Source organism: Lycium ferocissimum, chromosome 9, assembly GCF_029784015.1.
Source record: "Lycium ferocissimum isolate CSIRO_LF1 chromosome 9, AGI_CSIRO_Lferr_CH_V1, whole genome shotgun sequence".
In the NCBI taxonomy this organism is placed as follows: domain Eukaryota; kingdom Viridiplantae; phylum Streptophyta; class Magnoliopsida; order Solanales; family Solanaceae; genus Lycium; species Lycium ferocissimum.
This window is the reverse complement of record NC_081350.1, coordinates 19,542,798-19,556,397: the sequence shown is the minus strand read 5'-3', so window position 1 is coordinate 19,556,397 and position 13,600 is coordinate 19,542,798. Positions and strand designations below refer to the sequence as shown.

Below are 13,600 nucleotides of genomic sequence, written 5' to 3'. Positions count from 1 at the left end.
TCTGTATGGAGTTACCTGTACTCTCGGAACATCTGGAATTTCTTTCCTTCCAAACTGTCCAACAAATGCATGCTGTGATCCTTCTCCACTATTTCTTCTGCCTGACACCACCTAAAGCAGCTCTCTGTAATAAAATAAATTTTTTTATTTATAAGGTGGGGACAACCCTGTATACAAGGTCTACAATCATAGATAATCTTAGAGAAAAATATAAGCTAGTCATCTATACTAAATTACTGATAGGGGGTCCTCCAATTATGTGCAAGAAACAATTAGATCTCACCAAAGCAGCTTTTCCTTGAGCAGTAATTCTACATTTTTTTTTTGCCTCAGGATAGGAAGTGCGAAACTGAGAACTCCTGTCGAATTGATCATTGCTAATCTATGAAAGGTCTAAGGAGGAGACTGTTGGTTTTGTGATAGCATAAAACAATAGGGAGCTTTCTGAATAGGTCAAGAAGAAGTTCCCACAAATCCCTAACCAAACTAGCATTAGTTTGATAATGTAATACTGAGAATTAGTATATCATATATCCTTTTAATAACTGGATAATCCATGAAAGACAAGAATCAATATTCATTTATCTATCCGCTGAGAGTACGTGAATATGTGCACGTAGGAATCTATCTTTCTTGGATGATAATAATAATTATTATTATTTTATTTTTTGGAACCGTGGTGTCTGGGCTAGATTTCTCGCACCTCAACTAATTCCACGGGATACCTGCCACCTCCCACCAACAACAATAGGTCATCTTCTTATACATTGTAGGCTAACCACGAGATTATGGTAGGATATGTTTAGGTTGTTTAGCACTTTGGGCAATGCCAAAAACTATGAAAGAGTTATTGTTCAGTTGGAAGAGCAGGAGGAGGAGGAGAAGACGAAGGGCTTGGAACATGGTTCCACTTGCGTTAATGCGGGTAGTTTGAAGAGAGAGAACTAGGAGAGCTTTTGAAGGAGTAGAGTTGAGTTTCTTTCAGTTGAGGAGTAGTCTTCGGTCCCGTATTTTCTTTTGGTGTAAACAGAAAGTTCCCTGTTGTATAGATGATTGGGTGGAGTTTGTAGAGAATCATATTTTTTAGAGTCTTAACTTGTTGGTATACCCTCTGTATACCCAATTTGGCTATGTTTATGAATGAAATTACATTTACTTGATTTAAAAAAAGAAAAAGAAAAAGAACAACAGGTACCCGGTAACTTTGTCCACTAAGGCTAGAACAAATGGGAAGAAATCACCTAGTGTTTTTGTCTATGCTGGGATTTGAACTTGAGTCCTCATGGTTCTCAACCCACTTCAGTGACCACTAGGCCACAACACCCTTGGGTGCTTCTTGGATGATAATTAACTAGCCAAGATATGTTGATAAATAATGATTAAGTAAGTTGAGGGTTGAGTATTGAAGTAAATTGTCTACTGTTTCTGAGTCAATATTTATTGATCAAATCTTTTCAATATCCTCAATTGAATTGAACTAGTTACATATTGTGTTATTTATATTTTATCATCAGGTTAGTATTTGAGAAGTATCTCTTTGTTGCTTTCTGTTCACCCCATTCGCTTTGTGTTCACACAGACCAAAGGTTTTGCTTCTTGGGATTATTTTTGAAAAATATACGATCAACTAATTTAATATCTGAATTTGTAGTTTCCTGACAAATGCACAGAAGACAAGTATGAAGAAGGGCCCTTTGTTTATCGTTCAAATTACACAACACAAAAATATGATTTTGACTGCCTTTGTGAGACCATATTAAATCTTAGAGAGCAGTAAATTACCTTGAATGTCCAACTTGTCAAATTCTATCATGTCCATAGCCTTGGTGTTGACATTTTCAATTTTGCAGGGAGAGGTTGATGACGCCGCAATGGATGTGAACTTCTCTGGTAATTTAAGCTTTGATAAGATCATGGATCGCTATCTACCTGGTTTCCTTCAGCTGATGCCTCTTAAATTGGGTCATTTAAATGGAGATACGAAGATTTCTGGGTCATTATTGAGACCGTAAGATTTCTAGACATATCTTTTCATGTGAAGATAGAAGTAGCTGAATACAGAGAATCAAGATGAATTGTATTTTTACTTTGCATTTTTGGTGTAAAGAAAATTATGTAGATGAAGCTGAAACTTTATTTAGTGTTCTTAGAATCCTTGTAAAATGAACAAGGGTGTTTTTTTATCATCTCTTGAATTGTAAATATGGTTGCCAGCACAGGAATCTTTGTGTTGCTGAATATACTGTTACCTTTCTAGAAAAGGGATTTCTAGACACATCTTTCTTAATGGTGGTGTCATATGTCTTTAGATAGACAGTTCTGTATTTACTTTCTGAATGGTAATAGTTTGTATTCATAGCACATCCGGTATCTAGATTCAGCTGAGACCTTCAGATAAAAATCTGTCTCTCCTCTTGTGCACCCACAACCCTCAAGGAGTCCCCTTTTGGCCTCTTTTATTTTCCTGTCATTGAACCAAGGCTTTTGCCTAGTCTCTGCTCCATAAAAAAATGTTCAGCACCAATGGCATTTTACAGTTGAGAATACTCTAGAAAGCCTTTGGTGCATTATGTGCAAGAACAATTAGATCTTTTCTCCATTGCCCGTTTGCAAAAGGATTGTGGTGGAGATGATTTAGGCTGTGTGGTGAATCTTTTAGGATTTCACATTCAGTCTGTGAAATTTAAATGTAGTATTGGGTCTATTTTTAATTGTTGTGCAGAGGGGAGAGTTTTTTTAGCAAGGTCCCATTATGTGGTTGGTTAGAATGTAAAGCTATCATTTCTGATTGGTTTCTCAGACTGCATCATGGTTGCTGAAGATTGGTTTCTCATAATAAATCTAGTTTGAGATAGATTAATGTTCCTGCTTCTTTGTGGTGGGTCCCATAAAAAGGCAATAGGCCGTTTTCATGTTTTGCCCCTTGCGATCTTCACTTGAGAGCTGAGGGATCCCTGCCCTGTTTATCTGATGTGAACATTTTCAGAGATGAGGATATCTAGTTTTCCGTACAACCTCCTAATTAATAAACTTTTCCTTTCTTGGGAAAAGAGTAGGTAATTTTCCCCTATGTGATGCTTTTATGTTTTTTAAGGAGGTTGTATTTCCAGTAGTTTGATAAAAATTTATCATGATACTGGCTGATGGATAAATTTTCCGGTTGCAGACGGTTTGATATCAAATGGACTGCACCCAAAGCTGAAGGATCACTCACAGATGCTCGGGGAGATATCATAATTTCGCATGATCATATAACTGTTAATTCTTCATCAGTTGCTTTTGACTTGTATTCAAAAGCTCTGACATCCTATCGTGATGATTACTTGTTAAACCTGAGAGATTATCACATGAATGCTCCCCTACCCTTTACTGTGGAAGGACTTGAACTGGATTTGAGAATGCGCAGTTTTGAGTTTTTCAGTTCACTCTCTTCATATGCTTTGGATTCTCCCAGACCCGTGCACCTGAAAGCTACTGGAAGGATAAAGTTTCAAGGAAAGGTTGTTAAAGCTTCCAGCATCACTGACCATGATTTTGTGGATTCTGAAAAGAGAGCAGAAGATGTTCCAGTTGAATGTAATGAACGTACAGATACTCTTTCCGGTGACGTTTCAATCTCAGGCCTCAAACTCAATCAACTGATGCTGGCACCTCAGCTGGCTGGAGCATTGAGCATCACACCACAGGGTCTTAAGGTGTGCCCCACAAGTTTTCTCCTTATCATTGTATACCCCAAGGTTATATTTGAACAACATTTGAATATTCCTTGCTAACTTAGGCCTTAGCTCTTGTCTAAATATCTACCTACATAAAATATTGGCAGACAAGGTTGTCTTCATCTAAAGAATCCATGGAATCTTATTTATTATCTTTTGAATTTCTGAGCAAAGAATATGCAACCAAATAAGAAATTGTTACAGAAAGTTGTACATCTTTCTATACGTCTGTCTTTTTTTTTTTTTTTTTTTTTTGGTTCCAAGGTTTTTTGTCTGGGGATTCTGTTAAAAGAATCCTTCTCCTTGCTTAGTTGAATTTTGACTTGTCGGCTTGGCGTGATTTAGTCTAGTTGTTTATTTGCTCACAATATTGTTCTCTTTTCTAACTTAATTGTCATCTCTACGGAAGGATGATGTGGCATACATGCCGAATGACTGGCATGAACCTTTCGTCAGCACTTGAATTGTTCGCTTGCATCACGAATTTTCCTATTGAATTCTTATTCCATCATCACAATGAAAGCAATAGAACTTTCCGCCCTCCCATTTTCTAGAGTCGAAGTCCTTTCCCACTCTGTCGAATGGTTTCACTCCTGTTTTATCCTTCTGTCAGCTCCTTGTTAGTCTGTCTACTCTCCTCCTTCAAAAGATTGTTTGATTTCACAGTTATTCATGCTTATAAGGGTAAATTGTCTAATTTCACAGTTATTCATCTATATAAGGGTAATCAGGCGATCAGAGAATAAACCACTCCTAGTTTTATTGTTGAAAGGGATGGACACAAAAATGCATCCTATACCATAATTCTATGTACCGCAAGAACTAATTTCTAGGTTGTGGCATCCAAGGGTGTGACCTAGTGGTCAATGAAGTGGGTTGAGAATCATTAGGTTTCAGGTTCAATTCCCACCGGAGGCAAAAATACTTGGTGATTTCTTCCTAGCTGTCCAAGCTTTCATCGACAGAGTTACCGGTATGTGGGAGGTAGTAGGTATTCGGTGGAATTAGCGAGGTGCATGCAAGCTAGCCCCGGCACCACGGCTATAAAAAAGAATGTAGGTTGTGATAGGTTGGTATCAATGTCCTATTCCGTCTGTTCTCTGGAACGTCTTCTAATTTTATATTTAACCCGCGGACTCAACGTATGGGCTCTTATCTTTTGATTAGAAATGACCACTTGTTGTCAAGTTCCTAAGCATGTGATGTTACTAATGCATACAACTTTTTACAAAATGTAAGTTATTCCACGATAAGTCGATAATGCTGTAGGAACTTTAGACAACTGCTAGTCAATTATGACAATCTCTAAATGTACAGATATATTGTTCCCGTGCTCATAACCGCAAGATATTGGTGGCTAATCATGAGTGATTGCCTGAACAAAGTGAGTAATTTGTAAACTATAAATACATGAGATTAGTTGTAATGGCAATGCTTTGGTCATAGACTTATTTTTAATTTTTGTTGTCTTTTTTGTGTGGGGGAGGAGGGGTATTTGGTGCCTCATAGGCTGCTTTGGTTCTGTTAAGAGTATCCCACATTGGTTGAGGAAATGGATCATTGTCTTCCTTTATGGTCTTAGCCTCTTAGGCAATCCTCACCTCATGAGTTAGCTTTTGGGGTTGAGTTAGGCCACTGTCTGTTTTCTTTACAAATTCTAATAATACTCATGAGACTAATTTTGTAGTGTATAATTTTTTATCCTATTTTTCTATACAGTTGGATGCCATGGGCAGACCAGATGAAAGTCTTAATCTGGAGGTCAGAGGACCATTTCATCCTCTTTCTGAAGAGAATATGATCGGCAAAATGTTCTCGTTCTCCTTCCAGAAGGGACACTTAAAAGCTAATGTGTGCTACCAGCCACTGCACTCAGCTAATTTAGAGGTACTTCCATTTATTCCATGTCTTGAATAGTCATATAGATGCTTGATTAATGACTTATACTGCATTTACTTGCTTACCAGGTGCGACATTTGCCTTTGGATGAATTGGAGCTAGCTTCACTTCGTGGAACGATTCAAAGGGTAATCTGATTCAGAGGAAATAATTTGTTCTTTGATTGACTCCCTGATCAAGAATTTTGGTTTTCATACATGCATTTAAGGAAGCTTTGAATTATTACCCTTTACAGGTCTCCAAAAGAAAAAGGACTATAGAAACTTTTTTCTTTTTGGTAAAAGGTAAAAAGAAACGATAAAAACTAAACTGCTGAGCTTTTGGCTTTTGGGTGAAAATAATTACGTTATGCCTTAGGTGTTGAGGGATCAAATAGAGTTTATCTGACTTTTCTGCTCACTGTTCCTCATCTCCTAAGGAAAAAAACAGATAATACTTGGAAGTGATTCAGAGAGTCTTTATCCGTAACCATTTACTCAAACATTTTTCCATCCAATGTTTTCAATAATTTTTCTATAGGATATGTTAGGATATTATATATTAGATTCTTTATCTGAAACCATTCATTCAAAGCACTTAATCTGTTGACGGCATGAGCAAAAATGACAACCGTGTTTATTCTAGTTGAAGCCTTTAGCTTAGACTTTAAACAGAGTAATAATCAATTTAAGGTATTACCTTGAGAGGAAAGAAGTAAAATAAGTCGTAAAATTACTATTTTCTGAAGTATTTGAACCTAAAATGACTACCAAACGAAGCGCCTATGGGTATGACCTAGTGGTTAATGAAGTGGGCGGAAATCTTGGGCCAGACTTCAAATCATATCAGCAGAGAGTCAGAGGCAAAACATACTAGTTGATTTCTTCCCATTTGCCTAAGCCTTGGTGGGTAGAGTTACTTGGTACCTATGTTTGTGGGAGGTAGCAGGTATCCAGTGGAATACTCGAGGTGCGTGCAAGTGGGCCCAGATACTAACGTTATAGAAAAAAACGTACCAAAAGAAAGAGTGAAATAAAAATAAGGACCAAAAGTGATAGCTTGTCAAATATTAATCTCCTCCCCCACGCCTTGCCTGCCATACTTCTTCTCCTGCTGGCTAAATGAATGTTGTTGATTCAGTAATTTTTCTTTTTCTGTTTATAGTAACTTCTCCTTGTGAGTAATTACATTGTAAAGTCTTACTTTTACTCTCAGGCAGAAATTCAACTCAACTTTCAGAAAAGAAGAGGTCATGGGGTGTTGTCAGTACTCCGGCCAAAATTCAGCGGCTTGTTGGGTGAAGCTCTAGATGTTGCTGCCAGATGGAGTGGAGATGTTGTGAGTACCTCCTTCTCTCTCTCTCTCTATCTCTCTCTCCCCTTTTTTGTATTCAAGGGGGGATGTTGCAAGTGCATATGTTTTCACCTGTGTCTTATTGGTGTTATCTGGTCTTTTGTTGAGCTCACATTTTTGCAGCGGTAACACTACAATCAACTTTGAACTACTTTGAATTTTAAAAACTGTTGGCTTTATAACCGAGAAAAGAAAAGGTATTTGCAAGAACAGATTTTTTTAAAATTTATTAGTCGTCTATTAAGCTTAATATATCACTTTACAGATCTACTGGCTCTGTGATCCATTAAGCTTAATATATCGGAAATCTCTCAGGGTTTTGGTCTAGTAATAAGAGCGCAGCACATGATGTGTTGGTTAGGCGCACATCACGGGTTCGAACCATGTGGCATACAAAAATTTGGTATTTAAGTGGAGAAGGGTAGATGGCGGGCCATTATCCATGTAGTTCCGAAACGTCCACCACTAGCACTTAGGATTTTCTCAGTTATAAAAAGAAATCCGTTAGGAAGTGTGAAATGTTAATGTTAAAGTGCTAAAAGTGTGTATTTGACATTAATATTAAAATGCTAAAAGTGTTATTTGATAATTAAAAGTATTTGTCGCAGTATTCATCAAATTATCAAGTGTCGATGCATCTGGGAGGATATTCGCTATTCTTTTCTTTGGTCTGATTGATTGCGATTTCCCAGGCCAACACATGCCTCTTTAGTTTGTATGGGGAAGAGAGACTTTATAACCCCTTATTGGGCAAGAGAAAAGGGATCTTGTAATGTTTGTCCATTCTAATTTTCAAGAGAGATTCCAAAGCTTTATTTTATTGTGTCTTCTTCCAAATCTTAAAATACCACCTGTCGCACTACCAGGTATAATTTTTTCACAGAAGTCTTTGGCTTGTCAAACTAGCTTTTTGTTCTTTACAAGTAAATGGTGATGTGTATTTTCCTGGTGCTTTTTTTCTTTTACTATTTTGGGGATTCTGATGTGATTTATTGGTTCTTTTATGATAGTATACATTTTCTTATCAGGATGTCAAAACAAAAAAATCTATTGAAGTCTTTTAAATGGTGGAAATAGGTTTCCAGTTTAAAAATGCTCCAGAACTTCTTAAGAGTGTTTTTAAAGCTTTGCTTAAGACTTCAAGGAATGGGTATGACCAACCTCTTATTGCTTCTATGTAGAACTAATTGGTTTTTGAATTAGGCCTTTGCACTTACCTGTTTCTTTTTCTTCCTCCTATTTCTTTTATCAAGTAATAAAATTTTATTAACAATCGGCAAAAAGTACCCGTATACAAGTAGTATACCAAAAAGGAGAAAATCTTACAAAAAGATGAGGTTTTTATGAAGACACCCAATTTTCTATCCCTACAAGAACCTCATGGGTGCACCAAAAGAAATAAAGGGATAAGAGGCTATTCCTCAAGTATACAAAATCCTTCTCTATTCCATAAAAAGCTCTCTTATTTCTCTCCCATACCATGTAAGTGCTAAGGAAGCAACATCCCAGCCCTCGTCTTCTCTTCGTTTCTAAATGTCCAGCTAAATGATACTTCTTTGACTGTGCCGAACATCACTAATTGAAGACCAAACGAACTGGTTTTCCCACCACAAGCTAAACGCTATTCGACAATGTAGTAGAAGATGATTCACATTGTCACCCGGACATTTACACATAGCAACAAATATGGAAAAGTGAGCTCCTTCCTGACCAAAAGTTTCTCATAGTAGCACTTAACTGAAAAAAACTCCATGTTCCCTGCTTCCGATCTCCATACATCATGACCAGCCTGTGGAATCCTTTGCTTGTGAAGTAGCTTAATTAATCTTTAAAATTCTGTAACGTTTCAATCTTGCAAGTTTTTCCTAAATCTCAACTCCCAATGAACCTCATCACCTTGTAACCTTTGTATATGTTGGAATGACCGAATGACATCTCCTTTTGGCATGAACTACTATGCATATTTGAAAATGTGATATTCAAAGCCTCAAACTATTGTTCCCGAACCATGTGTCTCCAAAAACTTACCCTACTCCTATCGCCCATCCTGAAAGATACATTCCCGAAAAACTCTTTTAACCCTTTCAAGATATTCTTCCACATAAAGTGTGACATTTTTGTCCCCCATCCTCTTCCAGACCCCATATTTCTCCGCAATTACCCCATCAAAGGGCATTCTCCTCTACAACAAATCTATACAGCCACTTCCCTAGTAACGCTTTGTTAAAGACTTGTAAATCTCTTTCTTAATTTTTGGTTATAAAAAAAAGACTTTTAAAACTCCAGTCTTTGAGTCTATCCAACACTTTGGTCTTGTGATAGTCTCCCAATCTACCAAGCGAAACTCTCTCTCCCCGCTTGAAGCATCCCATAGAAGATCCTTTTGACAACAGAAAACCTGAGAAAGAAGAAGATCAACCATGTAAGTTGGTGTTTCATGTGTAAGAGTTCGGTTGAAGATGCGGATCATCTCTTGTTGCATTGTCAAGTGGCTAACCGACTGTGGAGAGTGGTTCTTAATTGGTTTGGAGTGCGATGGGTGATGCCGAGAACAGTGAAGGAGGCATTGCATAGTTGGGGTTACAAAAGGGGGAAGAGGAGTCCTAGGGCTTGGAAGGTTTCTCCGCTAGCACTGTTGTGGGCTATTTGGGAAGAGCGAAATAGGAGAGCGTTCGAGGGGGTGGAACTAGATATTGTAAAGTTGCAAAATAGTCTTTTGTTTCTAGTTTGCTTTTGGTGTTCCCATGAGACCCCTGTTTGTATAGAAGATTGGGTCTCTTTTTTTAGGAATCATGTTTTGATGTAGGGTCTCTCTTTTTGGTATACAGGGTCTTTTTCCCCCAATTGTTAATAAAATTATTACCTTGTCAAAAAAATAAAAAAAGATCCTTTGAAACTTGTGAAGATATGGCATTGGGCCTAACTCAACCCCAAAAGCTAGCTTACGAAGGGAGGATTGCCCTAGATCTTATCTCACTTTCCTTTTTAGTCTGTCCCAAAAAGAGTGTCACCTTTTATATTTAGAAACAATTCAACTTTAAAACCCTTAATGAGATGACTTATAGCCACACAAAATGTCTAAGGCTTGTTTTACACCACAAATTTCAAATTTCTTTCTTAAACTCCGTGCCCAGTCAAACGGTGTCAATAGATTGGGATGGAGGGAGTATATCTTTTTGTTTTATTGCTCAAGTTCTTTTGTCCTGTTACAAAAAAAGAAGAAGAAGAAAAAAAAAGAGACTATTCCACTGACAACAGAAAATTGTTTGCTTTCTTCCCTTTAACAAGGGGATTAATCTACTCAGTTGTGTAATAGTGTGCTTTATGGATTTGTATTCCTATCTGTGTTGTTATATGGGTGGAAAATGTTGAATCCACTATCTGTTTCAGTAACATGATTTAGGTTTACCAGTACCGAGTTTTAATAATGTGATTGACATCCTAGACTATTTTCTGGTTGTTACCTTGTTTCTTAGATCACCATTGAGAAGTCCATTTTGGAGCAAAGCAATAGTAAGTATGAGCTTCAAGGTGAATATGTACTGCCAGGCACACGAGATCGGATGCCATCTAGCCAGGAAAGAGGCAATTTGTTTCACCGAGCAATGACTGGACATCTGGGAAGTGTTATATCCTCCATGGGTAGATGGAGAATGAGGCTTGAGGTTCCAAGAGCTGAGATTGCGGAGATGCTTCCACTCGCAAGACTTCTCTCTCGAAGTTCTGACCCTGCTGTTCAATCAAGGTCAAAGGTAGATTAAATAATAATGAAATAGTGGAAGTATCTGTTTCTCATAAAGAAATAATGAAAGAAGACAGGGCTGGAGGGTGTGGGAATTGGTTGCAGAATGATTTCCACTAAATACAAATTTTAAACCCTCTTTTACTTGCTTGCAGGACCTTTTCATGCAAAGTTTGCAGTTAATCGGATTTTATACTGAAAGCCTCCAGAAGCTGCTCGAGGTACTTATGGACAAAATACCATGATAGATTTTAAAAACTTCTGTTAGTTCTGCTACTCTTGGATTTCCAGTTAATGGAGATTATACTAAGACCAGCTTTGCCATTTCTTGATGGCAACAAACATAGGAAATTCGGGGTCATTCTACTCTATCAGATGAAGTTATCCTTGAAGAGTTCAATCTTCCTGGTTTAGCTGAACTTAAGGGTCGCTGGAGTGGCTCTTTAGACGCAAGTGGTGGAGGAAATGGAGACACAATGGTAAAATAAGTCTACTTGGTCATGGTACTCCGATATGGAATACTCCTACTTGTCTTTGCATTGCAATATATTCTTACCCACCTTAATTAACGCCACAAAACTCATCAAATTAGTACAATTCAGTCTGTTTCCAGAGTAATGTCTGCTAAAGTTATTATGCTTTAGCATTTTGTTTATGTGTTAATGTCTGCTAAAGTTATTATGCTTTAGCATTTTGTTTATGTGTTAAATTTTAAGTTTGAGCTGGTTGTCTTTGTTGAGTTTTTTCTGGTTCCATCCCTAATTTGCATGCAAACCTTTGCTTCTTTAGTTCTTTATGTTGATTCTGTACTTGTGACCGAGCCTTCCTATTTGCTGATTGTATTACATGCAAATATTCCAACATAATTGCCTCCCACCTGATCTAATTTTTATTAAGGTAGCTCTGTGACTCGATCCTTTGATGTGACAATTATGGAACTCATTCCTCTAGAAACAACCAGACCTCTGAGATAAATAGCTTGTATCCATAGAACATCTGGCGTGACATAGATAATGAATAAATAGGAGTTAATATAATTCCAATTGCCATTACAAAAGTAATTAGTATTTTTGGAATTAAAAGATATTTTTGGCCGGTAATTATTCCAAAAAATACTATCAATTCGGCAACAAAACCACTCATACCTGATTTTCTTTTGAGTAGGATTGCAAAATGCAGGAAACATATAGTTGATATTGTGAGAAATAAAGGGAAAAATATTATTAAAACTTTGTATCTACATTATTACACTGAGCCCTATTTATAGACACTACATGCAATCCTTTTCCACGTAGGATACTATATACAAATCCTATTCCTATTCTAACAGATATATAGCTATAGATTTTTGAAATGATTTTAATGCCCATAGATGTTTGAATAATAACCTTCGTGGCTGCTTCTTACTGCCAACTTTTTGTCCTGGTTTCTTTAAATTCTAGGCTGAGTTCGACTTTCATGGGGAGGAATGGGAATGGGGTACTTATAAGACTCAGCGTGTTCTGGCAGCTGGTGCATACAGCAATGATGATGGTTTGCGTCTTGAGAGAATCTTTATCCAAAAGGATAATGCCACAATACACGCAGATGGAACTCTGCTTGGGGCAAAGACTAATCTACATTTTGCTGTTCTAAACTTTCCTGTTAGTTTAGTTCCTACATTGGTTCAGGTTATTGAATCAACTGCTTCTGAAGCAGTTCTTTCTTTGCGGCAATTTCTGTCTCCAATTAGAGGCATATTGCATATGGAAGGGGATCTTAGAGGAAATCTTGCTAAACCAGAGTGTGATGTACAAGTAAGGCTCCTAGATGGTGCCATTGGGGGTATTGACCTTGGTCGAGCTGAAATTGTTGCTTCACTAACCCCAACCAGCCGTTTCCTATTCAACGCAAAATTTGAACCAATCATCCAAAGTGGTCATGTACACATTCAAGGAAGTGTTCCTGTGACCTTTGTCCAAAATAATGTTTTGGAGGAAGATAATTCAGAAAGGGACAAAAGTGACGCATCCTGGATTCGGAGTTGGGGCGCGGAGAAGAGCAAGGCACCTGTGGATGAAGCTAGTGATAAAAGAAGCTCCAGAGAGAGAAATGAGGAGGGTTGGGACACTCAGCTGGCTGAAAATCTTAAAGGGTTGAACTGGAACCTACTTGATGCCGGGGAAGTCAGGATTGATGCTGATATTAAAGATGCTGGCATGATGTTGTTGACGGCTTTGTCTCCATATGCAAACTGGCTCCAAGGAAATGCTGAAGTTTTGCTTCAGGTAGGTTCACTTAATTGTAAGATTACATGCAGAAATGTCAAAATGAAAAGTGTGAAGTGTCAACAGACTATTTCAAGTTGGGTAAATTGATTTTGGAATTTATTTATTTTTTTTAAAAAAAAAAAAGAGAGGGGGGGGGGGGAGGGTGGGGTGTTATAGCGAACTATTTGCTTTCTCTTAGTTCTGATGTACATCACTTCTTCGAACATACAGGTTAGAGGTACTGTTGAACAACCAGTACTCGATGGGTCTGCATCGTTCCATAGGGCGACTGTATCTTCGCCTGTATTTCGTAAACCTCTGACCAACTTTGGTGGCTCAGTTCTAGTGAACTCAAACAGACTAAGTATTAGTTCATTGGAAGGAAGGGTAAGCAGAAAAGGGAAACTTTCCGTGAAGGGAAATTTGCCTCTCAGAACAGTTGAAGCTTCTGATGGTGATAAAATTGATTTGAAATGTGAAGTACTGGAAGTACGAGCAAAGAATATCTTCAGGTATATTTACATGCATTTATCTACAGAAAATAGTTAAATATGTTACTATACTGGATTCTGTGTGTAATCATCTGTCTCAGTGCAATAGCAAATTGTTAATGATGGTTGAGGCACTGGTTGCATCTCTAATTTTTAGGACACAAGGAGTTC

The 13,600-nt window shown here is 37.6% G+C and overlaps 1 protein-coding gene across 4 annotated transcripts in view; it reads left to right on the top strand.

Annotated features, from left to right (window-relative positions):
* The window catches only part of LOC132029810 (protein TIC236, chloroplastic), a 31,006-nt gene that overhangs the window by 9,631 nt on the left and 7,775 nt on the right, over positions 1-13,600 (top strand). For all 4 annotated transcript variants that reach the window (XM_059419182.1, XM_059419179.1, XM_059419180.1 and 1 more), the window contains 10 exons: positions 1,851-2,008; positions 3,167-3,695; positions 5,436-5,603; positions 5,684-5,743; positions 6,810-6,932; positions 10,424-10,699; positions 10,845-10,910; positions 11,037-11,168; positions 12,132-12,956; positions 13,170-13,450. In XM_059419182.1, the coding sequence (XP_059275165.1) occupies positions 1,851-2,008; positions 3,167-3,695; positions 5,436-5,603; positions 5,684-5,743; positions 6,810-6,932; positions 10,424-10,699; positions 10,845-10,910; positions 11,037-11,168; positions 12,132-12,956; positions 13,170-13,450 (2,618 nt within the window). The remainder of the gene's footprint in view (positions 1-1,850; positions 2,009-3,166; positions 3,696-5,435; positions 5,604-5,683; positions 5,744-6,809; positions 6,933-10,423; positions 10,700-10,844; positions 10,911-11,036; positions 11,169-12,131; positions 12,957-13,169; positions 13,451-13,600) is intronic.